At 53.2% G+C, this 25,913-nt stretch overlaps 1 protein-coding gene across 4 annotated transcripts in view; it reads right to left on the bottom strand.

Moving 5' to 3' along the window:
* Positions 1 to 11,466: 11,466 nt before the first annotated feature.
* The window catches only part of ARHGAP8 (Rho GTPase activating protein 8), a 51,576-nt gene continuing 37,129 nt past the window's right edge, over positions 11,467 to 25,913 (bottom strand). For 3 of the 4 annotated variants that reach the window (XM_005207491.5, XM_005207490.5, XM_005207493.5), the window contains exons 9-13: positions 19,913 to 19,986; positions 17,100 to 17,177; positions 16,330 to 16,458; positions 12,565 to 12,668; positions 11,467 to 11,879 (exon numbers count right to left, since the gene is read on the bottom strand). In XM_005207491.5, the coding sequence (XP_005207548.1) occupies positions 11,535 to 11,879; positions 12,565 to 12,668; positions 16,330 to 16,458; positions 17,100 to 17,177; positions 19,913 to 19,986 (730 nt within the window). In that variant the 3' untranslated portion in view covers positions 11,467 to 11,534. Of the gene's footprint in view, positions 11,880 to 12,564; positions 12,669 to 12,924; positions 14,005 to 16,329; positions 16,459 to 17,099; positions 17,178 to 19,912; positions 19,987 to 25,913 lie in introns of those variants that run through there. The other variant, XM_059887196.1, reaches the window with a different exon arrangement.

Below are 25,913 nucleotides of genomic sequence, written 5' to 3'. Positions count from 1 at the left end.
ACCTGCTCTGACACGTCAGCCCCTCCCAGGGGACTTGAAGCGCCAGGACCTAGAGGGGGACACACCCAGGTCACACGGCCAGCAGGTGGCTTTATTCCAGTCTGTGGTTCCTGGACACTCTGCCTCTCTGGACGCTAGACACTTGGTCACATGGGGCCCGTGTGGATGGCTGGAAGCCGCCCCAACCTAGTCGCAGGCACGTGCACTCTGGACCTGGCTAGCTGGCCAGTCGGGGGCTGCAGATGGTGACCTGGCCCCCAGGTGACTCTACTGAGTGTGAGGGGACAGATGAAGGGGCACAGGCTGGCCAAGCGTCCCTGACCACACGCTGCCCCTCCCCGCACTTTCAGCCCAGATTGCGGGTCCCATGGTGGTGGGCAGCACTCCTAAAACTAGACTCTGCTGTGCTCCCACCCATCTCCCAGACCCCCTGGGGCTCCCCGAGAACAGCACCTGCAGGGTCTGGTGAAGCTACTCAGGGGTTCCTGGTCCCCACCTCGATGTCCTGCCCTCCCCTGTGCAGCAGCTCAAGGTGTGGCTGGGGGCTCCCCAGGTACACCCCAGGGAGAAGTCTGAGCAGGAGGTGGCTGCAACCTGAGACTGTGAGACCACCCTGCTGGGCCACCCCAGCCTCAGTCTGTCCTGCTTCGGGCGGCTGCTGCTCACCCTGCCCCCACCCCCTGCCTCTGGTCCCCCGGGAGGACCCCACACCAGGCCGCAGAGAGAGCTAGGTGCTGGCCGTGGGTTCTGCTACCCTCACCGGCTACCTCTTGTTTGGCGAGGCCCCAGCACCCACTCCAAGAATTCCTGGTTTTGACTCCCACCTACCCACAGGCAGCTCTGATCGGGTCCCTGTTGTCATCAGGTGGCAGAGACCCACTGCTTCCAGTAGCATCAGGCAGGTCCCTGCGGGATTGGGAAGCCAGGCGGGGGAAGGCTGGCCCCAGGAGGGTGTGTGTGGTGGTGCTTCCACCCCCAGCTTCCCCCACTCCCCGGGGTTAAGTCAGGAGGAGGGGTCCCCACGACCTCCACTGCTGGGCTCCTCGAGGTGGAGGCATTGCCCAGAAAGCGGGGCGGGGTGCAGGGGCAGCCTGGGGTGGGCCACCTCTAGGAGCATGGCGCTGGTGTCAGAGCAGCTCACATCAGCCCCAGAGAGTCACTGTCCGCGTCACTTCCAAATCCACGGTCACTGACTTCACGTTTATTTCCTGACCTTGCTACGTGGCATGCGGGATCCTGGTTCCCCAACCAGGGGTAGAACCTGCACCCTCTGCAGAGGAAGCACAGAGTTCTAACCACTGGACTGCCAGGGAAGTTCCTCAAAAAAATAATAGAAGTTCCTGTATTATCATCTCCATTCTCCTGTTAAACATCACCAATGGGCTTCTTTTTCTTTTCTGTTTGTAAAAAATAGTCTTACAGAATTTCCCTGTTTTTAAAGGTTTCTATTTTTGTTCTTCAGTGTGATTTCTTCTCTTTTCATTTACTTTAAGCATATTTTCCTTTATGAACTCAAGGGTGTGTATAATAGCTGCTCTGTATGGATGTGAGAGTTGGACTGTGAAGAAGGCTGAGTGCCAAAGAATTGATGCTTTTGAACTGTGGTGTTGGAGAAGACTCTTGAGAGTCCCTTGGACTGCAAGGAGATCCAACCAGTCCATTCTAAAGGAGATCAGCCCTGGGATTTCTTTGGAAGGAATGATGCTAAAGCTGAAACTCCAATACTTTGGCCACCTGATACGAAGAGTTGACTCATTGGAAAAGTCTCTGATGCTGGGAGGGATTGGGGGCAGGAGGAGAAGGGGACGACAGAGGATGAGATGGCTGGATGGCATCACTGACTCAATGGACATGAGTCTGAGTGAACTCCAGGAGCTGGTGATGGACAGGGAGGCCTGGCGTGCTGCAATTCATGGGGTCGCAAAGAGTCGGACATGACTGAGTGACTGAACTAAACTGAACTGAACATCCTTGACTGCTTTTTTCAACACCTGCATTATTTTAAGGTTGGTCTCCATTGATTGTTTTTCAAGGTGGTGCTAGTGGTAAAGAACCCACCTGCCAATGCAGGAGACATAAGAGACATGGGTTCGATCCCTGGGTCAGAAGATCCCCTGGAAGAGGGTGTGGCGACCCACTCAGGCATTCTTGCCTGGAGAATCCCATGAACAGAGGAGACTGGCGGGCTACAGTTCATGGGGTCACAAAGAGTCAGACATGATTGAAGTGACTCACCCCACACACATCATTGATTATTTTAGACTGGATTGCATTTTCCTGTTTCTTTGTATGATGAATAATTTTTAATTACATCTTGGATGTTGTGGATATTATGTTGTAGAGACCCTGCGTTCTGTTACAGTCCTTTGAAGAGTGCTGGCTTTTGCTTGCTTTAGCAGGCACTGAACTGGGCCCTGACTGCAAACGCTGTCAGTTGGTGGCTCAAACCCCAGTTCAGTTCTTTTATCATTAGCTGGTGTCTATCCTACATTTGTGACTCAGCGATCAGGCAGAACTTTAACCAGAGTTTAAATGGTCAAAATATAGACTATCCCTCTCTGGCTCTCTCCTGTCCAGAATTCCCTACCCACCTTCCAGTGACTGTCCCAAACTCTATCCTCTGCTCTTTAAGCCAAAAAGACTCCTGGTTCCTGTTGTCCATGTAGCCACTGTAGTGGAATTGCCGACTTTGAAAGTCCCAGATCAGATTAAAGCACGTAAAGGGTAAAGGACGCTCGTCCCGGGCCGTCCCTCTCCAAGCGTCCTCACTCGTTCTCCAGGGCCTGCCCATTGTTGATCTTCTGTCTGCTTACCCATGTTCTTCTGTATTTTGTCTAGCGTTTACAGATGTTGTGGAAAAGTCAAGTCCCAAGAGAGTTATTCAGCCATACTGGAAGCAGAGCACTTATTTACACTCAGAGTCCTTAGAAACACTTGTATGTATGTGTGTGTTCAGTAGCTCAGTCGTGTCCAGCTCTCTGTGACTCCATGGACTGTAGCCCGCCAGGTTCCTCTGTCCATGGAGATTTTCCAGGCAAGGATGCTGGAGTGGGTCCCCATGTCCTCTTCCTGGGGATCTTCCCGAACCAAGGATCTAACCCTTGTCTCTTGCGTCTCCTGCTTAGGCAGGTGGATTCTTTACCGCTGAGCCACCTGGGAAGCCCCTTAGAAAAACTTAGACCGAAGTAAAAGTTAAAGACCACCTTCCTACTCAATTTTTAAAAAAATTCCTTCTGGGGCTTCTCTGGTGGTCCGGTGGTTAAGAATCCGCCTGCCAATGCAGGGCACGCCGGTTTAATCCCTGCTCTGGGAAGATCCCACACGTGCTGCAGCTACACAACCCCACACGCATCAGAGCCTGTGCTCGAAAACGAGAGGAGCCACCGCAGTGAGAGGCCTGTGCCCCACAAGTAGAGACTAGTAGCCCCCGCTCGCCGCGACTAGAGAGAGCCTGAGCCCAGCAACGGAGACCCAGTGCAGTCAAAACTTAAATAAAATTTGAAAATGCCTTCTGGATATTGTTCCAGACGTGTAATATTTTCGATTCATAAACTATATAGGATTGGGGCGTTTTAAAGCTTTACACAAGCCATAGCACCCTGTATTTATCATCCTGCAACTTCTCCCCGTCTCTGCATAATCCTCAGAGATTCAGTCCCATGGAAACATACAGATCCAATTCGTTCATTTTTCCTGCAGGACACTGTTCACTCTCATGAAGTAACTCTCCTTCATCTGCCTTTTCTTCTATTGATGGACACACTCAGGTCGCATCTGATTGTCTGCTCTGACGACAACCCTGCAGTAATTCTCCATACCTCTTTTTTTGGTTTATTTCTCTCGACTCACAATTGCTGGATCAGCTTTAACTTCACCAGATTGCTAAATTGTGATTGTACCAATTTACATCTCTACCAGCAGTGTAGGAAAGTGCCAATTCCTCAAAATATTAACAATGCTTCTCCGCGGGTGGTAAAATTGTAAATGATGCTCACTGCCTTTGTTTGCACTTTCTTTCTGTCAGTGATTTTTTTTTCCCCTGAGCAATTATTTTTCTGATAACAAAACAGGAAAGCTTTTTGTTATCAAACCAACAGCAGGGATTGCCCTGCCTCTTCCACCCCATCTATATCTGGGGAGGATCCCACTTCGGGGCCCAAATCACTCAAGCCTGGGAGCTGCCAGGACCGTCCCCTGTCTCCCACCTCTGTCCTGCACCTGCCTGAGTCCTGTTCATACTGCGGTAGCTCTAAAAAGATGTATCTGGGGACTTCCTTGGCGGTACAGCGGCTGATGCCTTGAGCTTCCAACGCCAGGGGCCCCAGTTCGATCCCTGGTCAGGGAATTAGATCCCACAAGCCATAACGAAGAGTTCCCATGCTACAACTAAAGCTCCCACTTGCTACAATTAAGACCCAGCACAGCCAAATAAATAAAAATGGAAAAATAAAAATAAGTAAATAAATGTTTTAAGGTATTGGAAGAAAAAATATAAATGAAAAATAATTTAAAAAATACAAAAAGGCATATTTTGTGCTTTTATTTGCTTTTCTCCCCAGCTCTTCTGCAAGCCCCATGAAGGCAGGAAGTGTACCCCCTCTCACCACCCAACCTCTATAATTGTGAGACTGTTACTCCTCGCACAAAACAGATGCTGCAAAGCACACAGAGACCTGCAGAGTGGAGACTGTTTTTCCCATTATGCAAACGAGAAAAAGCTCCAAGAACTTACCCCAGCCACACTCCCACGTGGAGGACAGGAACCCAAGTTGAGCCTCCTCACTTTGAACTCCCCTTGCTGGGCAACATGACTCACCTAGGGTCACAGGTCTGTGAGTCTGAGCTGTACCAGAATCAGGGAACCCAGTGCCTGCTCCCCCCGTGATGGCAGCCCCCCATTGCTGGGCTCCTTGGAATGGACCAGCTACTTGCTCTGCCTACAGACGCTTCTACTCTGGGCAGGATTCATTAATTCCTGGTAGATGTCAGCTACAAGTCCTGGGCAGCCTGCCTAATCTCTGGAGTCACTTAAAATCTCTGTCATTTCTGCAAAAGTGAATGTTTGGGCAATTCATCTCACACGTCCTCATCAATAGAAACACTCTGGGGCCCTCGTTCCGGCATCACGTTTCATTGTTTCAGGCTGATTCGTGCCGCGTGGGTCTCCAACACATTATCGCCATAATTGTTTTCTCTTGCTGTGGAAACGGTGCTCTGATACAAGGGAAGGTGACAGGACCACGCGGCGCTGGCGCTGGGATTCCACGATTATCGCCTGTGAAAGGGAGGCTGCTATCAAAGCGGCCACGGGAGAGCGTCTCAGGGCCACCTCTCGGCGTCAGAAAATTTGAAACATATATTTCACAACTGCGCTCTGCACAGTAAACCTTCCTGCATAATGCATGAGATTTGATTTAACGTCGCTGTTAATTCTGGTGTTCACAGTGGTGTGCTCTTAAGGGAGCCATCATTTTTTTTATTTCAGACTTTTTTTTCTTTTCCTGGCAGCACAACTCTGAGGCCGTTTTCGGGTTGTTCCGAACTGTTTGAGAACAAGACGCCTTCCTGGGGGCGAGGGGCACAGATGCCAGCTGCGCTTCCAGAGGCCGGGGGGCCCGTGGTGGGTTTGCCTCGGGCTCCGAACTGAACACTTCGGGGGCGGGGGAGCCCACTCAGGCTGGTCCAAGCCCCATCCCCCACACACCCCCGGCCTGACTGCGGTTGGCTAGATCTGGAAGGTCGTGTTTTAAAAAAAAAGAAAAAAAGGATGTACGAGAAAAGAAACAGAGCTTTGTAGGGGAATAGAAAAGAAACAATAATACTTTTCAAGTTGTCCAAGAGCATCGTTCTGGCTGCGCTTGGCTGTGAGAGAGGCAAAGCTGGAAGGGACAGCAAAGATGGATAAAGAAGGATGGAGAGAAAGAAGAGAAGGTGAAAGTCGCTCAGTCGTGTCTGACTCTTTGCGACCCCAGAGACTGTATGTAGCCCACCAGGCTCTGTCCATGGGACTCTCCAGGGAAGAGTACTGGAGTGGGTAGCCATTTCCTCCTCCAGGGGATCTGCCCAACCCAGGGATCGAACCCGAGTCTCCCGCATTGCAGGCAGACGCTTTACCATCTGAGCCACAATGGAGTGGGGGGCCAGACCAGAACCAGGAGGGGGGATGTGGAGAGACAGGTGAGAAGGAGGGGGCTAGGAGGAGACAGGCTATGCTGCTCAGATCAGCAGGCCCTGGGGTGCTCCTGGAGCCCAGGACACAGGACTGGACCTGGAGCCATGAGGACACAGGTTGCGGCCGCCCAGCTCGGGGAGGCTGACATGGAGCGAGCACAGGCTGCAGCCTCTGGAGTCCATCCCGAGCGGAAGGCCGCTGGGCTCGGAAGGCCTGAACTCCCGTGGCTTTTGTGAACATTCGCCATCTACTTAGGGTGACTGCAGCTGCTGAAGAGGTGTGCCCAGGGCTGGGTGGGGGTGGGGAGGAGCGTGGACAGCCACCTGGGTGACCCAGAGCTGTTTTAAGCCCAAAGATGTAGATGATTCTGGTCCAACCAGGAAGTGTCCAAAATAGAGTTTGGCAGCAGACAAACCTTTTTTCTCTCCAGTTTTACTGAGAACTAATTGATATACATCACGAAGCTTTTTTTATCTTTTTTAAATTCCATGTTTAACTAGAAGATAATTGTGTGTGTAAATGTCGCTTAGTCGTGTCCGACCCTTTGCAACCCCATGGACTGTACGGTCCATGGAATTCTCCAGGCCAGAATACTGGAGTGGGTAGCCTCTCCCTTCTCCAGGGGAACTTCCCAACCCAGGGATCGCACCCAGGTCTCCCGCATTGCAGGCGGATTCTTTACCAGCTGAGTCACAAGGGAAGCCCTTGAGGATAATTACTTCACAATATTGTGATGATTTTTGCCATACATCAGCAGGAATCGGCCACAGGTATACATATGTCCCCTCCCTCTTGAACCCCCCTCCCACCCACTGGGTAAGTTTAAGGCATGTAGCATGTGGGGCTGATGTACATGTATCGTGAAATGACTATCATAAGAGGTTCAGCTGACATTCATCATCTCATATAGATACAATAAGAAGAAAACAATTTCTCCGTGTAATGAGTACGCTTAGTACCTACCCTTTTAACAACTTTCCTATGTATCAGACAGCAGGAGTGGGTATAGTCATCCAATTGTTAGTTGTATTCCTAGTATTACTTATCTTACGGCTGAGGTTTGTGACTTTTGATCACTGTCTTCCAATTCTCTCCCCACCTCCTGTCTCTGGTAACCACAAATCTGATCTCTTTTTCTATGACACTGGTGTTTGTGTTCTGCATATGAAATGGGATCATAGGGTTTTTTTCCCTCTCCCTGACTTACTTCACTTAGCATAGCATCCTCAACGTCCATCCATGTTGTCACAAGTGGTAGGATTTCCTTGTTTCTACAGCTAAATAATCTCCCACTGAGCACATAATCACACCTTCTCGGTCCTTTCATCCACCAAGGAGCACGCAGGTGGTTTCCAAGCCTTGGCTGTTGCCAACACTGGGCAGACAAACCCTGACGTCCTCACGGGATTGTTCAAATGTGTTCAGACAGGAAGCCGGGCCAGGAGGTTGCATCTGATCAGACTTGCGGTGGAGCTGATTCAGTCTCAGGTCTCGTGGTTTCTGAGCCGGTGCCCTGGCAGCTGGAGGGGAGTGTGGAGTGTGAACATCCCCCTCCACTGTACGGTGGGGAGACGGGGGCCCTGACCCCTCTCTTTGGCCCCCACAGCACAGGGCTGCACAGATCTGAATCCCTGCTCTGCCACGTGCAAGCTATGTGACTTAGAGTAAGTTCCTGTACCTCTCTGGTCCCCCAGGTCCTCGTCTGTAGACCAGAAATGAGATGATCGGAGTAGACACGTAGGCCCACCTGCCCCAGATTGGGGAGGGACTTCGCCAGGGAGGACTAATCCTCCCGGCCTCTCTCCCCGCCCCCTCGCCCCTCCCGTGGGAAGAGGAGGGAATATTATGACGGTGGAACTCGGAGGTCTGGAGCCAACTGCCTGCAGAACACATGGCCTCTGGCCCGCATCTTCCCCGGGCTCAGCGATCAGGCAGTGTTTGTCAAAATTAGGGTGACTAGTTAGCGAGCATCCTTGGCCACAGACAGAGCGCAGGCAGGCAGGGCCCTGGCCAGCTCGAAGCAGACACTTTGACCCCCAGAGGGGCTCCTGAGTCTGCCTCTTCCTCAATGTTCTCAGTCTGGGCAGGGAGAGGGCTGTTACTTAGAGCCACTCAAGCCCCAACCCTGAACGCCCATCTGGCTGGGCTCCACCAGGAGGCAGAGGCAGGTGGGAGGTGTTTCTGCAGCAGCCCCCACACCGCAGGGACCAGTGAGGATGGCAAAGTCTCCCCCCGGCGTGCGGCCCGCGTGGCCGTGTGTCATCCTCAGACCTTCATGGGAGGGACCCGTCCCAGCACAAGTCGGAAAAGAACTTCCAGACACAGAGCATTGCAGAAGGGAGTGAGTTCATTAAGAACAAAGAGCAGAGACAGTGTGGGCACTGGGAGCACGGGAGGCCGAGCTCTTGACCCATCAGGCAGAGCTGACGGGATGCTGTCGGAATAGCGGGCCGGCTCCAGGGACAGCCAAGGTTTTCATGAGTTATTGTTCAGTCACTAAGTCGTGTCTGACTCTGTGATCCACGGACTGCATCACGCCAGGCTTCCCTGTTCTTCACTATCTGGCTGAGTTTGATCAAACTCATGTCCATTGAATTGGTGATGCTACTCAACCATCTCATCCTCTGTCGTCCCCTTCTCCTCCTGCCCTCAATCTTTCCCAGCATCAGGGTCTTTTCCAATGAGTTGGATCCTCGCATCAGGTGGCCAAAGTGTTGGAGTTTCAGCTTCAGCATCAGTCCTTCCAATGAATATTCAGGACTGATTTCCTTTAGGATGGACTTTTAGGAAAGTCCAAGAGACTTTCAAGAGTCTTCTCCAAGTGATGTCGCTGCTTTTTAATACACTGTCTAGGTTTGTCGCAGCTTTTGTGGGTTAGTAGCCAATTTTTATAGCCTCAAGACAAAGAACATTCCTGCTGGAAGGGTACTATTAGGTGATTGGTTAGGGGCTATAGGGTGAGCAGAGGGTGGGCATTTTTGCCTAACCTGAGGTCAGGAAACTGGCTGGTGATGATCAGGGGGGCTTTTGGCAGCAGTTACAAAGGGGCTCAGTCAGTTCTAGAGGTGACCTTGGTTCTGGGCTCTGTGTCTGTGGCCTTGGTGCAAGGCCTCGCACCTGTGACCTTGGACTGGGACTCCACAGCCCACGCTGCTGGGGCTGGGCCTGCCTCTCCCCAGGAGGACGTGCTGTGTCAGTGGGAGGGTCTCCTCTCCAGCACCTGCCACCAGCCCCCACCTCCTCTGCCCCAGAAGCCACAGGGAGGACCAATGTCCTTACCACCTGAGTGGTCGGGACTTGGGGACGCTGTGCTCTGGCCTGGACACGACACAGAACCCGCATCAGAGAAACAAGAGGATGCTCCCCTGCTCTCAGTCTGCTGGGTCCTTGAAACGAGGTGTCACCCACTCACTGCTGGGCATTGGGAGATGGCTCAGTGGGCACATGTCCCCTCCCTTACAGAGACGAGGACAGGCAGGCAGACGACCACAGCCACAGGTGGGAGTGGAGTGAATGTGGAGGTGAGAAGAGGCAGGAGGTGAGCACGGCGCCCATACTCTCCATTCAGGAAGTAGCTCCAGGTATCCATGGGATTCTCCAGGCAAGAATACTGGGATGTGTTTCCACTCCCTTCTCCAGGGGATCTTCCCAACCCAGGGATTGAATGCAGGTCTCCTGTTTTGTAGGCAGATTCTTTACTGTCTGAGCCACCAAGGAAGCCCTCCTTACAGAGTTCAGTTCAGTTCAGTTGCTCAGTTGTGTCCGACTCTTTGCGACCTCATGAATCGCAGCACACCAGGCCTCCCTGTCCATCACCAACTCCCAGAGTTCACTCACACTCACGTCCATCGAGTCAGTGATGCCATCCAGCCATCTCATCCTCTGTCGTCCCCTTCTCCTCCTGCCCCCAATCCCTCCCAGCATCAGAGTCTTTCCCAATGAGTCAACTCTTCGCATGAGGTGGCCAAAGTACTGGAGTTTCAGCTTCAGCATCATTCCTTCCAAAGAAATCCCAGGGCTGATCTCCTTCAGAATGGACTGATTGGATCTCCTTGCAGTCCAAAGAACTCTCAAGAGTCTTCTCCAACACCACAGTTCAAAAGCATCAACTCTTCGGCGCTCAGGTTTCTTCACAGTCCAACTTGCACATCCATACATGACCACAGGAAAAACCATAGGCTTGACTAGACGGACCTTTGTTGGAAAAGTAACGTCTCTGCTTAAAGTTAAATGAGGTCATGAGTGTGGGGCCCAGGCCCGACAGGTCGTGTGTCCTCATGAGAAGGGACACCAGAGAGCTGGCCCTTCTGTCTCCTGAGGACAGAGAGGAGGTTGCCGTCTGCACGTCAGGGGGAGCGCCCTCGCCAGAAGTAAAGCCTGCTGGCACGCTGACCCTGGGCTTCCGGCCTCCACAACAGCAAGAAAACAAGGGCCTGTTGTTGAAACCCTGGCCTGTGGTGTATGTTGTGGGGGCCTGCCCACACTGACCCATCGGGCACCAGCTCTCCTTTGTTGGGGGTCGTATGGGGCACCTGAGCCAGGCCAGCCCACTGGTGCCTGCCCCGGACACAGCACCTGTCCAGGGTGAGACCTCGGCTTGGCCAATCAGGGACATTGGGGGCTCTTTGCTGGCAATATGGAGCCGTGACTTTTCACGGTTCCTCACTGAATGGGGAGCTGGGAACACAGGACTATCTCTCAACTCCAAGGGGCTGGCCTGCCTGAGACCACAGGGCTAGGACACGTCCTGCAGCCCTCGGGCAGCCGATGGCCCCATTTCTCCCCCTCCTCTTATCCGCACCCTTTGCCCTTCGCGCTGTGACCCTGGCCTTGGCCCTGAGGCCAGCTCTGGCCGACAGGGTGTGAGCGTTAGTGACGCCACCCAAGCTCATAAGCCACCGTGCCAGTGCTCTTGCTTGGACTTGGCTCATGTCCAGGGAATGCGTGCGCGTTCATCAAACGGAAATGCAATGCCTGCGGGAGGGTGGAGTCTCCCCAGCCACCCTGGTGCCTGATACCTGCCAAGCAAGTCCTGAAGAGACCAGAACTGCCCGCTGACCCACCGACTCGCAGGCAGTGACCAGCGGCAGCTGCTCTAAGTCACTGGGTCTGCATGGTTTGTTATGCGACATCGCGGCAGCAGGAGATGCCTGGTACCAGGCCCAGCCAGTACATTCCCATTTTCAGGGAGGCCGGGCGAGTCCCGATCCTAACAGATCCATCATCTTGTCTCAGCCTGCCATTACCGAACAAGAAGGGCTGACGAATCAGAACCACAGAATTTTCACCGGAGGGTTGGTTCCCTAGATCGTTTAATGGCAAGTTTACAAAACACAGATGCAGAGACCACCACTGACGTTTCCTAGAGGAGTCTCCAGGCCGTGGTCAGGGGACGCGGAGGGAGCGGGGGCCTGGCGAGGCCGGAGGCGGGTCTGTCGCCGGAGGCGGGTCTGTCTCCTGCAGCGGCGCCTTCGTTGGGGACGGAGCCTCTGGCACCGGGAGCGCCCTGCTCGCTGGCCTCTGCCCCGCGCTCCCCGCGGCCGCTGAAGACCTTCTCGTAGTACTCAATCAGCAGCTCGGTGAACAGGTTCAGGGGCACGAGGGCACTCAGGGAGGAGGCCCCCTGGGACGGCCAGATCAGATTCAGCCCGAAGACGCAGGCCAGGTTGGAGCTGTTCATCTTGTTCGAGATGCTCTCCTGGGACACCTGGGGTGAGAACAAGGCGGAGATGAGAGGAGGTGTGACCGGTGTTCCCTGCGCCTGGAGGAGGGCTGGAGCCCCCCGCCCTCGATGTGACCTGGGCCGCCGCCCCCGTAAAACGGAAGGGATGGGCACTGACGCCTGGGCGCGGGGGGGGGGGGGGGGGGGGGGGCGGCCTCTGGCTCTGATCTCTTGATCTCCTCCCGGAATGTCTGCAACATCCTCCCCACCCCATCCCAGCCTCCTCCTCCACTCCCAGGACTCAGGGGGTGGGGCCCTGGCATGCAGGTGCTCTTGGAGGGTTAAGGAGAGCATGTAGGGAACTTACCTCCCCAAAGGGGCTGCCCCCTCATCTCGGCCAACACTTAGAGCAACCCCAGGGCCGGGAGAGGAGACATTTCTACTGTCTTAGGGCCCCCGGTGTGTGGCTCATGGTGCTGCAGGCCCAGGACACGCATGACGCTTCCTGCTTAGGCCCCACGCCGGCGGCAGACTCTGAGCATCCTTGGTCTGGGCACACAGCCCCTGTTCACACCCCACCCCCACCCCTGACCTGCCCCATGACCTGCCGGGCAGAGGTGTGGCCCAGCCAGGCCTTGTAGGAGGCCCTTCAGGCCCAGAGTGGGCTCCAGGGTCGAGGGAGGTGGGAACCCAGGCCTGGTCTGCCTGGGCACTGGCTCGGCCCCCTCACCTCGTGCAGGAAGCCCATGAGGTAGCTGAGGACGGCGTAGTTGTGTTCCGGAAGGTTCTGCAGGATCTGGCGGCAGCAGGTCACCCGCAGGCTGCTCTCCACACCTGCCATGGCCCAAGGGTCCTTCCTGAGCGTCCCCTTCCTGCATCCCTCCGAGGACGGGCAGGGGCCCGGGGAGGGAGGACAGACTGCCCCCCGCCTGGGCCTTGGGTCCCACTTCCCAAGGAAGCTCTGCTCCGAGCTCTGCCCACTTCTTCACCTCGGGCACCGTGACTGCTCCCCACCATGACCCCCGGGAGCCAGATCAGCTTATGGATGGGATGGTCGATACAAACGACAGGCCGAGGGCCAGTGGCCTACTTCTGTCAGTAAAGCTTTATTGGCACAGACCCACATCCATTCATTTGTCCATGGCTGCTTTTGCATAATGGCTGAGTCTGGTGCACACAGCCTAAAACATTTACTATCTGACTCTACAGAAAAAGCACGTGGACCCTGCTCTGGACGAACTCAACCTGTTTACAATCCACAGCTCAGGGCCCCACACCCAGAGGGGTCTGGAAGCAGCCAAGCAGACCGAGCGCCTCCAGTGTCTCTGCCCACCACACACCCCACTGAGCTCCATAAACTGTGAGTGCAGACGTGCTACTCAACATGCATCCGCCAATCCATAAACTGTGAGTGCAGACATGCTACTCAACATGCATTCACCAAGCTCCTGCTGCTGACACACGTGCACACACGGACACACCTTGAGCTCCATAAACTGTGAGTGCAGACATGCTACTCAACACGCATCCGCCAAGCTCCTGCTGCTGACACACGTGCACACACGGACACACCTCGAGCTCCATAAACTGTGAGTGCAGACGTGCTACTCAACACGCATCCGCCAAGCTCCTGCTGCTGACACACGTGCACACACGGACACACCTCGAGCTCCATAAACTGTGAGTGCAGACGTGCTACTCAACACGCATCCGCCAAGCTCCTGCTGCTGACACACGTGCACACACGGACACACCTCGAGCTCCATAAACTGTGAGTGCAGACGTGCTACTCAACATGCATTCACCAAGCTCCTGCTGCTGACACACGTGCACACACGGACACACCTCGAGCTTCCAGCACCCAGACCTCCTCCCACTAAGCCTTGGGTACAGTGACTGTGAACTAACACAGCCTCTGCCGAAAGGCGCAGAGCTCCCTGCTGTGAACACTCTGGTTGGTTTTTCAACAGAAGTCATTCTTCCCTGAACTCAAGTGCTTGCCGGGTAATTTGAGCAGACGAGGAATTCCCTTGGAGTTAATATTTCTGAGGAACCAACAAGTCTTGTTGCCCCGGATCTCTGCTTTCCAGCCTCGACGTCTTTCTTTCTAAGCGTTGCAGTCCCAGAACAGATATGGTACATCGTCCACCGCTGGCTTTTACTATGGTTCCTTCAAGAAAGAAGGAAGTGAGCAGGAAGGAGCAGCTTGCTGTGACGAAGCCACCACGAACCAAGCACTTACTGTGTGCCAGGAATCATGCTAAGCAGTGTATGAACTTTCATTCTCAAAGCAACCCCGATCTTATACAGATGAGGAAAGTGGGCTCAGAGAGGTTAAGTGACCTGTCCAAGGTCACACAGCTGATGTGTGCCGAAGCCCAGACCTGAGTCCCATTCCGTTTAGCTATGAGTTGGTGCTCTAAACCTTGCTATACCTTGGGAATATCCCTATGGCAGTTTCCTTTTTTTTCCGGACACCACAGGCCACCTGGGAAGCCCGTTTCCTCCAGAGCATTCTCTGCAAGGATTTCTTGCATCACTCCAAGGAGACATGCACCCGCCCTGGGCAGGGTTGCCAGACACAATAGAGGATATCCAGTTAAATGTGAATTGAAGATAAACAGCAAATCCTTTTTTAGTGCAGGTATATCGTGTTCAATATTTGGAACATACTTATACTAACAGTTTAGCATACTTACTCACACATAGATACATACTTATACTAAGAGTTCATAATTTACCTGAAATTCATATTTGACTGGACGTCCTATTTTTTAAAAGCTGAATCTGGCCACCCTATGCCTGAATCACGATTCAATCAAGCTGAGTTGTTGAATGACCGCCGACAGGGTCCACAGCCTTCAGAATAACTACGCTGATAGAATGATAGGCAGCTCTTAAAAAGAATGAGTAGAGATGCAAATGAAGAGGAAAGAAGTAGCTCATAATTGCAAGCTTTCTACAGGAACTGCTCTAAGGTGGGGTCAGGCAACTGTCTACCACCGGTTTTGGCTGGAACGAAAAGTACTTTCTCAGGCGGGAATTTATGTGCGTTGGAGTCACCGTCCTAGGGGTACAGCCTCGAGCCTTCTAACTCTCATTGTTAGAAACGATCAGAGTGCCTGCTCAAATCTCTCCGTGTGTGTATGGGGCAGGGGCAGGGAGGAAGTGGGGGCTCAGCTGTGTCTATGGCTTGACACCCACCAGGAGTCGAATCCAGTTTTGGGGGAACGCTGGGGGCAGAGGTCATCCCATTTGAAAGCAACAGTGTGTGATTGCACTGCTTTCCCAGCATCCTCCAGCTTCTCCGACATGCCTTGTTGTTGTTGTTTAGTTGCTAAGTTGTGTCCGACTCTTTGCGACCCCACGGACTGTAGCCCGCCAGGCTCCTCTGTCCATGAGATTCTCCAGGCAAGAATACTGGAGTAGGTTGCCATTGCCTTCTCCAGGGGGAAGATCCTCCTAGACTAGGGAAAGAACCACGTCTCCCGCATTTGCAGGCGGATTCTTTACCACTGAGCCGCCTAGGAAGCGCTGACGTGCCCTCACTGGCTGTTAGGAGTGATCAGCGCCACGGTGCACCTGGTCCATTCCTGGGCATCACCACGCCCGAGAGCTGCAGCTCGCATCACGCCTCCCCGGCATTCACCAATCTGGGGAGACTCTCTCCTCAAACTCTAGTCAGGCTTCGTAGAGTTCTTTTATTAACAAAGCCTCTGGTTTCAGGCTTCTTTATGTCTCTGCACCGTCCACCTTTATGAAGAGCCGTGAGTTAGTGTAACGGGAGCCCTGATCACCCTTGCCATCTGATGGGTCCTCATCCCCCCGCCCCCACCCCCTAGGGGATGTTGGGCCACCTGGTCTGCCAGTAGCAAGAGTCCTGTTGGATCAGTATAGTCAGAATCCGACCCCCGCCTCCCCCAACGCCCGTTTCCTCCGAGTAATCTTCCATCCACGGACCACCCGTCCACCAGCTGCTCGGCTGTAAAGCCCCTCCTCCTGCTTGCGGTATTTGGAGTTGAGCCCAGTCTGTCTCCCCGCTACAGTGGTCCCTACACCTCTCACAATGCCCCCCTGCCCCACAATGGGTGCCTCACTGTGCTTTCTCAAGGGCCATGCATAGCTTTTTCTGTAACAGCAGGCGGGGGTGGCTACCCCTGTTTCTAGACGAGGAAGTTGAAGTACTAGAAGTAGAGATCCTGCGGAACAGTGCAGGGGGGTGCACTCTGACCAGGGCGACGTACCCCAGATCTAGAGATGCCCTCCGAGACCCCGCCTCTGGGCCCAGGGGTATCTGATAACCCCTGACCCCGTGTCCCCTGACCATGGGCAGGTCTGGCCTGGCCGAGGCCGGCGGGGGTCCGGGGGGGACAGCCCCTCTCCTGGCCTGCAGCGCTGGAGGGAAACAGCAGGGGGCCGGGCAGCCCGGCCCCAACCCCCCAGCCTTCGGCCAGCACCCTGGGCACCCTTGGCTGGCACCCCGGCAGGTACGTACTGGTGATCTCGAGGATCTGCTCGTAGGCCTCGAAGGTCAGCAGCGGCTGGGGCAGCTCCCGCAGGAAGGTCTTCAGGATCACGGCTGGAAGGTGGATGTCCCCATAGTCATCAAAGTTCACGGGCTTCCCTGGACACACAAGTGTGGGTGTCTGAGTTCTGACACTGGGCTGGGGACTCCAGCTGCAGAGCAGGCTCGGACTCAAAATGGCTTGAAACCTCCTGAGGGGAGGAGCCCGATGCCAGGACACGGCACTGTCCCTCCCTGCCGATGGTGTCACCTGCCCTCCCCTGCCTCTCACGGGGCCCGGCGGAGGCTGGGGGACACTGGGCTTTTAATGAATGAATCTGCTGGCACGGGGTCTTCATTGCAGCATGTGGGGTCTTTAATCTTTGTTGTGGCACGTGGGATCTCGCTCCCTGACCAGGGATTGAACCCAGGCCCCCATGTGAGGAGTGCAGAGTCTTCGCCACTCGGCCACCATGGAAATCTCCTGGGGACACTATTGATTCTCTGCCATATGACCCAGTCCTGCCTGGACAAGAGCATCCTGAGGTCAGGCCTGGCTTACACTGTCCCCAGGCTTGAGAGGGGAGGCTTGGGGTCTGGGTACAGACGCGCTGGGGCAGCTGTCCCCCAAATCTGGGCTATTCTGGGGTCGGGAGTGGGAGGAGCTCCGCTGGCCCAAGTGTGGGCCCTGGGGCCCCGGAGGCCCCTGTGAGGCTGGCTGGGCAGGAGACTGACAGGAAGGGTCTCGGGGAGCCACTCACCTTGGTTGTAGAGCCGCTGGATCTCGCGGACCGTCTGGACACTGGCTGATCTCCGGAACAGGCCCTCGGTGTGGAGTCCTGTGGGGAGAGTCTCCAGGCATCTCACAGGGCCCAGCATCTGAGGTTTCTAGAACGTTCCATGACTTGCCCTGCCCACGCATCCCCTCACCGCGGCTGGCAGGGAACGCTCTCCAGCCTGGCTCATCTTCTCTCCACTACCCCTACACCCACCTGTGTTTATTCCTCTTAAATCAAACTTTTTCCATATTCCCCAGTCCCACCTGATTCCCCACCTCTGTGGACCCCAGAAAGGGAGAGTGGAAGAGGCTGACGCTTCAGGCAGATAGATGGGGTCTGCCCAACAATGCTGCCTCGGGCCAGCTGTGTGACCTCAGAGAAAGCACTCAGCCTCTGAGCCTCAGCTGCCTCGTCCGCCAAGTAAGCCTGGAGCACCTGCCTCCAAGGGCTGCGGGAAGGATGAACGGGGTAATGCATGGCCCCAGCCCAGCCCCCAGGATGCCCCCGAACATGCTGCTCCCCTTTCTCCCCAGTGACTAGAGCTGACCTGGCCTATATGGCGGCCACTAGCTGCCCATGGTGGTTGACATTTGTGCAATTAAAATTAAATCAAGTTACCCAGGCTCGGCACACGAGCCACACACGCAGTGCTCCGTTGGACAACGGCCACACACGGCCAGTGGCTACCGTCCTGGACAGTGCAGACAAAGAGCATGTCCATGTTCGGCAGGACAGCACCGGGCCCCAGACCCCCATGCTCGCCGCTCCCTCCCTCCCCAGTCTCTCCACGCTGACGCTGGGTGAGCTGTTTGACACCTGCTCCAAACCTCATCGGCTCTGGCACGGAGCTCTTCCTGTCTCCATCAGTCATGGGAGAGCTGCCTGTGAGCCCATACCACAGACCTACGGGCCTGCCTACTGCTGCCCGGCTCTCCTGCCCAGCACCCCCGCCCACCCCTCTAAGCCCTCTGTCCAGCCCCCACCGGCTCCACGCTCCTTGCCACCTTCACCCTCCACACCCGCAGCTCCCCTTGCCTAGGGGCCCCTCTTCTCTTTCTTGCTGAGTGACTATAATGGGCAGAATTCTGACATGGCCCCCAGGCTCCTGGGCCCTGGGGTCCCACGGATTCATTCAAACACTAATCCAGGTGCTGCAGTGAAGGGACTCTGCAGAGGGAATGCAGGTCCAGCGTAGCTGACCTGAAGATACGGAGATTATCCAGGGTGGGTCTGGCCTAATCAGGTGAGCCTCATAAGAGGGACCCAGGTTCCTCCTGGCAACACAGACTCAAAGCATGTGGGGCAAGGATTCGAGGTGTGGGGGTTTCTCCAGGGAGAGGTCACACAGCAAAGAAAGCAGGCTGCCTCTAGGCACAGAAAGAGACCCCTGGCTGACAGCCAGCAAAGACGCAGGCAACCTGGAACTACCACCGCAAGAGCTGAACTTGACGGACGCAGTGGATGAGCGTGGACGTGGAGTCTTGCCCGGAGCCCCCAGCAAAGAGCACAGCCTGGCCAGCACCTTGAGTTGAGCCCAGTGAGACCCTGAGCAGAAAACCCAACCCCCAGGCCAGACTTCTGACCTCAGACATTATAATAAATTTATGCTGTTTGAGCTCCTAAGTTTGTGGCTATTTGTTACACAGCCACCCGTGTGTCAGAGCGCAGGTTCCCCTGACCTCTATGACCGGCTCATCCCTGTTGTGTCAGTCTGTAGCTGTCATAGCTACGGCCCCTGGAACGGACACAGGCTGTGTATTGCAGTCACCATGACAACCCTAGAGCCTAGACCAGGGCCAAATGCAGCCGAGTGTCCAATGAATACACGTTTAATCCACATATCCTTCAACAAACATAGAGTGAATTCCTACTGTGGGCTGTTTGTTTTGTTAAATTTTTTATAAAATAAGGGAATTAATACATTTTTTAAAAAAGGAAAACTCCCTTCCACAGTTTCTATGAAATTTTTTTATCCACAAGTTTTTTTGTCCATTCCTGAAATACATAATGGAAAGGGCAGTACTCTAACGACAGAGTAGAAAGAAACGTCGAAGGAGACAGAGCTCCAAGCGGCCAACCATAGACCCTCCAGCCTGGGCGCTGTGGTCTCAGAGAACTTTTTATGCCTTGAGCAGGCAGTTCCTGGGACATGCTGGGAACCACACCCAGGGACCCCACTCCCCCTCTGATACACTGACCCCCACAGCTCGTGCATCTGAATCTGCAGGGGACCACCCCTCGCTGGCAGCCCTTTCTCTCGAGAATGGTCTTCCTCCCGTTAGGGTAAAAGACACCTCCATGCACCTTTCCTGTGGATCTGAGCTCTGGCCTCAGGGGTCTAGGAGGAGCCACAAGGCTCACCCCCAAGTCACTGAGCACACACCCCCGCCCCCCCCACTGGCAATGGTGTCTACAAACCAAGCGTATCCCTCGTGATAGAGGACCGGAGGCGTGTGACGCACCGCACACACCCCTCACTTGGGCTCCACAGCAACCCCATGCACCAGGCGCTGCTATCAACCCCACTGCACAGATGAGGAAACAGGCCCAGAGAGGGTGAGCAACTTGCCTGAGGCCACACAGCTAGTACACAGCGGAGCCAGCATTCAAACCCAGAGAGCCCAGGTGGCTGGAGCCACTGTGCCTGAGCCCTGCCCATCCTGGTCATCCCCCCGTGCCCAGGTTCCAGCTCCTCCCATCCTCTGGCCTGTGGGGCCCTCAGGATCCCAGAGAGGCCTCCAGGAGAGGTGTCCCTGGCACCCTCACCTCCTTGTCTGGAGCCAGCTCTTACTCACCTTTCTCTCTCAGGTATGTCACTGTGTATCTCAGCACGGGGGGGATGAGTTCGCCTTGATTTTTGTCTTTTAGGCTGAGGGGAGAGAAAAGGCAACAGTTTTCACCTGGGTGTGACAGGTGACCATAACAAGCACAGGGTCCTCACCACACCTGTGAGAAAACGTGGGCCCGAGGTGCCATACAGGGAGAGGAAGAGGCAGCCTGGGCCCCAAGGAGGCAAGTGGTCTGGTGGCCAAGAGAGGCAGAAATCATAAAAATGACTGTGCATTATCTGAGCGCTCCCCCAGAAGGGCGCACATGTTACAGGGGAGATCTGCGCTTGGCGAGGGCTCCACGTGGGGCAACTTCTGTGCTGGGTTTTGAGGGATGAGTAGGAGCTTGCAGAGGACAAAAGAGGAAAGGGCATATCAGGCAGAAGGAAACACACAGAAGAAGGCTCAGAGGTGTGAGAAGATCTGGCCCTGAAAGCAGAACCAGGAGACCGAATCAATCGAAAGAGATGCTTTGTGAAAATCAAGTATGTTGCCTCAGACAGGCTGTTAACACTCAGTCTCTTGAGTAGTAATTTGATACAGAGATTCAGGAAACTTTAAACGCTTTAAAGACAGGGAAGCTTTAAAACACAGGTACAATGATACAAATGGCGCTTCCAGCCCCACCTCCCCACACCCCAGCTCAAGTGGCAGTCAGAAATCTGAAGCCAGAGCCGCCTATTCCGACCCATTCTACAGACCCCTGGGCTCCCTCTAAACATGTTTGTTTCTCTCTTTCCTCATCTGCTGGATTTTCTTGCCCAAAAGACAGCATATTTGAGAGACTGAGCTACATTGGGCCAGGCTCCTCTGTCCATGGGGTTCTCCAGGCAAGAATACTGCAGTGGGCTGCCATTTCCTCCTCCAGGGGATCTTCCCGACCCAGGGATCAAACCCAGTCTCCTGCATTGCAAGTGGTTTCTTTACCGTCTGAGCCACCAGGGAAGCCCCCGGCTAGATTGAGGGGCCAGGGCTCTGAAGCCGGACATTCCTGGCTGGGATCCTGCCCTGACACTGTTTAACTGCGCAGAACATGTTTTGCTGTTCCTAGGATGCCTGTTCTTTAAACGTCAGTTGGGTTAGTTTGACTGATGTTGCTGTGTGCTTGTTCCACCGACTATACGGAGCAGGGTACTGGGGTCTCCTACCAGCATTGTGTATCTGCTTATTTGGTTCCCCCAGATTTTGTTGCATGTATTTTAAAGCTGTTACTAGTGAATAAACTCTTAAGAGTAGACGCGGAGGAAGGACCTGTGAGCAGCCGCCGAGAGGCCGCGGAGTCCGCGACGACCGAGCCCGCCAAGCCGCCTAAAATTAAAAAAAAAAAAAAAAAAACTCTTAAGAGTAACTTCTTTATTATTAGAAAATGTTCCTTGTTACCCCACAGAAAGCTGGGGGAACTTATGATGCAGCCACAGATTAGGGGAAAACATGGTCACAAGCGGACAGAGCCAGGACTCAGACCCACGAGTCTGAGCCTAGAACCCTCGCTCTTAAATATTGTCTCCTTAATTTCCATTGCACTTTTGTTAGCCCCAATCAGAGATGGGAGATGGACACTGGGAAAGTCCAGGTGACCAGCTTGAGGTCCCAAAGCCAAGAGATGGCAGAGCTGGAGGCAAGGCGGCCACGACCCAGATCCATGCTCCTTCAGTAGCAATTCATTGGGCAGATACGATGTCCGTCCTGCTTCCATTTCACTCTGTGATTTACAGAGGACCCAAACAGGAACACACGGGCTTCCCAGGTGGGTGGTAAAGAATCCACCTGCCAATGCAGGAGACACAACAGACGTGGGTTCAATCCCGGGTCAGGAAGGTCCCCTGGAGGAGGAAATGGCGCCCCACTCCAGTATTCTTGCCTGGAAAATTCCACGGGCAGAGGAACCTAGTGGGCTACAGTCCATGTGGTCGCAAAGAGTTGGACACGACTGAGTGACTGAGCACAAACGAGGGCACAAGGAGAACCACATCACCAGCGGCGACAGGCCTTTGCAGGCCCTGATTGCTACGGAAAGCTGGGTTTCCTGTCGATTGCAGTAAACTGAAGCTTGTCCCACCAGGACTCCAAACAATAGTCCAGTTGGCAAACGGGCCCGGGGGATGGTCTCTGCTTTCATGAGGTCATGCTACCGTAGGAATGCAGGCTGGACACTCCCCACTCCTTCCCTAACTTGATTCCCTGCGTGTCCCCTCTGAGTGGGAGGATGCGGCTTGGGGCCCCAGTAGCGTCCAGGAGGTGTCCCCACTGCACCCCGGGGAGGAGCGTGGTGGATGGGTCCTTTTCTCCCAGGACACTGCAAAGCTGCAGGGGCTCTTCCTCCTCCATTTACTTTGGGAACCACACAGATCTACACAAGTCCTAGGAACTGGGTGACCTGCAGCCTGTCTCTGAGCCTCCCCAGCCTCCCCACATGAGAAAGAGAGATGCTGGCAACCTCCCTCCAGGGAGGCCTGCAAGCCATAAACAGTGAACGACGGGAAAAGCTTTAAGCTGTAAGTCAAAGACATTGATAATTAAAACCACTGCAATGCCGAGGGCTGGGTGATGTCCCAGGCCAGACGCAGAGGGCCCATTTCACGGATGGAGAACTGGACCCAGTGTGCTTATGAATAGACACAGAATCCTCAACAAAATATCAGCCATGCAAATTCAGCAACATATGAAGAGATTATACACCATGAACACATGTGATCTATCCCCAGAACACAAGGTTTGCTCAACACGTGCAAATCAATCAGTGTAACATCACATTAATGGAACAGAGGGCAGAAGTCATACGATCCCCTCAACAGAGCAAAAAACACATCTGACAAAATCTAACACCCTTTCATGAAACAAAAAAAAACCCAACACTCAACAGAGTGGCCACAGAAGGGATTTTCCTCAACTTGATCGAGGGAATCTACGAAAAACTAGCATCATACCTAATGGTAAAGAGACTGAAAGCTCCCCGCTAAGATCAGAACAAAACAAGAGTGACCATGCTCATCACTTCTATTCAGCATTGTACTGGAGGGCATAGCCAGTGCGATCAGGCAAGACAAGGAAATAAAAGGCATCCAAGTTGGAAAAGAATAAGTATAACTATCTCTATTTGCAAATGGCATGATCTTAGACGTGGAAAATACTAAAAAATATTCACAAAAAAATCTATTAGAATAAATGAGTTCAACTAGATTGCAGGATATAGAATCAGCATACAAAAATCAGTTGTATTTCTATACACTAGCAATGAACAATTAAAAATGAAATTAAGAAAGCAATTTGATTTGCAATAGCATTACAAAGAATAAAAACTAAATAAATTTAATAAAAAAGTACAGAACTGCTACACTGAACACTATAAAACATTTTTGAAAGAAATTTAAAGATTCAAATAAATGGTAAGACATCCTTGCTTTTGAATTGGAAGGAACCTGCCTGTCAATGCAGGAGACATAAGAGACTCAGGTTTGATCCTTGGGTTGGGAAGATGGCATGGCAACTCGCTCCAGTATTCTTACCTGGAGAATCCCATGGACAGAGGAGCCTGGTGGGTTACAGTCCACACGGTCACATAGAGTTGGACACAACTGAAGCCACCTAGCATGTAGCACGTTATTGAAATGGCAATAACCCCAACTGGCCTACTGACACAGCACAGTCCTTACTGAAGTTCCAATTGCTTTTTTATTTTTTGCAGAAATTGACAAGCCGATTCTAAAATCAATAAAGAAATTCAAGGGACTCAGAAGAGCTGAAATAATCTTGAAAAATAAAAACAAAACTGGAAGAATCACACTTCCCAACTGCAAAACTTACTATAAATCTACAACAATAAAGATCATGTAACACCAGCTTACAAATCAATGGAATGGAATCAAGAGTCCAGAAATATACCCTCATCAGTTCAGTTCAGTTCAGTCACTCAGTCGTGTCCGACTCTTTGTGACCCCATGAATTGCAGCACGCCAGGCCTCCCCGTCCATCACCAACTCCCGGAGTTCACTCAAACTCATGTCCATCGAGTCGGTGATGCCATCCAGCCATCTCATCCTCTGTCGTCCCCTTTTCCTCCTGCCCCCAATCCCTTCCAGCATCAGAGTCTTTTCCAATGAGTCAATTCTTCGCATGAGTTGGCCAAAGTATTGGAGTTTCAGCTTTAGCATCAGTCCTTCCAAAGAACACCCAGGGCTGATCTCCTTTAGGATGGACTGGTTGGATCTCCTTGCAGTCCAAGAGACTCTCAAGAGTCTTCTCCAACACCACAGTTCAAAAGCATCATTTCTTCAGCACTCAGCTTTCTTCACAGTCCAACTCTCACATCCATACATGACCACTGGAAAAACCATAGGCTTGACTAGACGGAACTTTGTTGGCAAAGTAATGTCTCTGCTTTTGAATATGCTGTCTAGGTTGGTCATAACTTTCATGGTCAATTAGTTCCTTACAAGGGTGTCAAGGCAATTCCATGGGGGCAAGAATAGTCTTCTCAACAAATGCTTCTTGCCTGTGTGGAGCGTCAGGGAAGGCTTTCTGGAGGAGGGGATCAGAAGAGGGAATAAGAATAACCGATGAACTGGGCAGCAGGAACTGCTCACATTGCCTGCACCCTGTTAAGGCCCCATGGCCCCGGAGGGTACAGAGAGCAGGGTTTCACCTATGGTTAGAGGGGAAGAGGCGAGGGTGAGAAGTTACATCACAAGGTTGCCTCCCAAAGCTGGAAAAGGCTAGAGCTGGGATGTGACCTCCTCCCTCCCCCACTGCCCCAGAGGCTCCTCCCCTTTTCCATCTCTTCACAACTGCCCAGTTCAGGGATGTTTCCATTGTCCCTCTTCAGGCATGGCAGGCAGGCAAAGACTTCTTGAATCTCTGGCTTCCCCTTAATATATTAACTTAATTAGCTCGCGCTAAGGTGATAACGCTCTGTTGTGTGTTTTTGAACTTAACTCAGCGAATTAACACTTGTGAATAGGATCTGCTTATGAATTTTAATGACTTTCATTCATTCGCAGTCCAAACAAATTACATATTTGGTGCTTTATTTAATATGTTTATTGCCATTTTATTACAGTCATTCGCAATGAAACAGCATAAAATATTAATTTAAAGAGGCAATCGCATGGATTAGCTCTCAAAGTGGCACGTGCAGAATGGTTTTCAGAGGTTGCCAATGATAGTCACCATTCCCTAAAGACGTACGAACTGACACGAACAGCAACAACTGGTTCTGGAGCGGGGCTGGACCACACCTTTATACCAGATATCCCCCGCAGCTGCTGGCAGCTCTGGGCTGAAACGCTGCATCGGCACCTTCCAGAAGGCACCTGGTCGAAACGCAAGGCCAAGGTGGCCTGGCGAACTTCATAGGCTGAGCGGTACCCAAATCACAAACACCACACCCACACACACACACACACACATTGTACTCAAGCAGATGGCTTCAGAAGTCCACGAGCTGGGTGAGTTTTGCTTTTTGTTTTTCATTTTTAAAGCTTTGTTAGATGATAAGGAGACATCCCTGGTAGCTCCAACGGTATAAAGAATCCCCCTGCAATGCAGGAGACCTGGGTTCAACCCCTGGGTCGGGAAGATCCCCCGAAGGAGGGCATGTACGACTCAGTTGTGTGTGACTCTTTACGATCCGATGGACTGTAGCCTGCCAGGCTCCTCCATCCATGGAATTTTCCAGGCAAGAATACTGGAGTGGGTTGCCATTTCCATCTCCAGGGATCTTCCCAACCCAAGGATTGAACCCCGGTCTCCTGCATTGCAGGCAGACACTTTATCCTCTGAGCCACAAGGGAAGCCCAGATGATAAGGAGACTTCCCTGGTAGCTCAGACATTATAAAGAATCCACCTGCAATGCAGGAGATCTGGATTCAATCCTGGGGTCAGGAAGATCCCCTGGTGAAGGGAATGGCAACCCACTCCAGTATTCTTGCCTGGAGAATCCCATGGACAGAGGAGCCTGGCGGGCTATAG

Source organism: Bos taurus, chromosome 5 (genome assembly GCF_002263795.3).
Source record: "Bos taurus isolate L1 Dominette 01449 registration number 42190680 breed Hereford chromosome 5, ARS-UCD2.0, whole genome shotgun sequence".
Taxonomy (NCBI): Eukaryota; Metazoa; Chordata; class Mammalia; order Artiodactyla; family Bovidae; genus Bos; species Bos taurus.
Note: the sequence above shows the minus strand (reverse complement) of the source record. Positions and strands in the feature narration are given on the sequence as shown.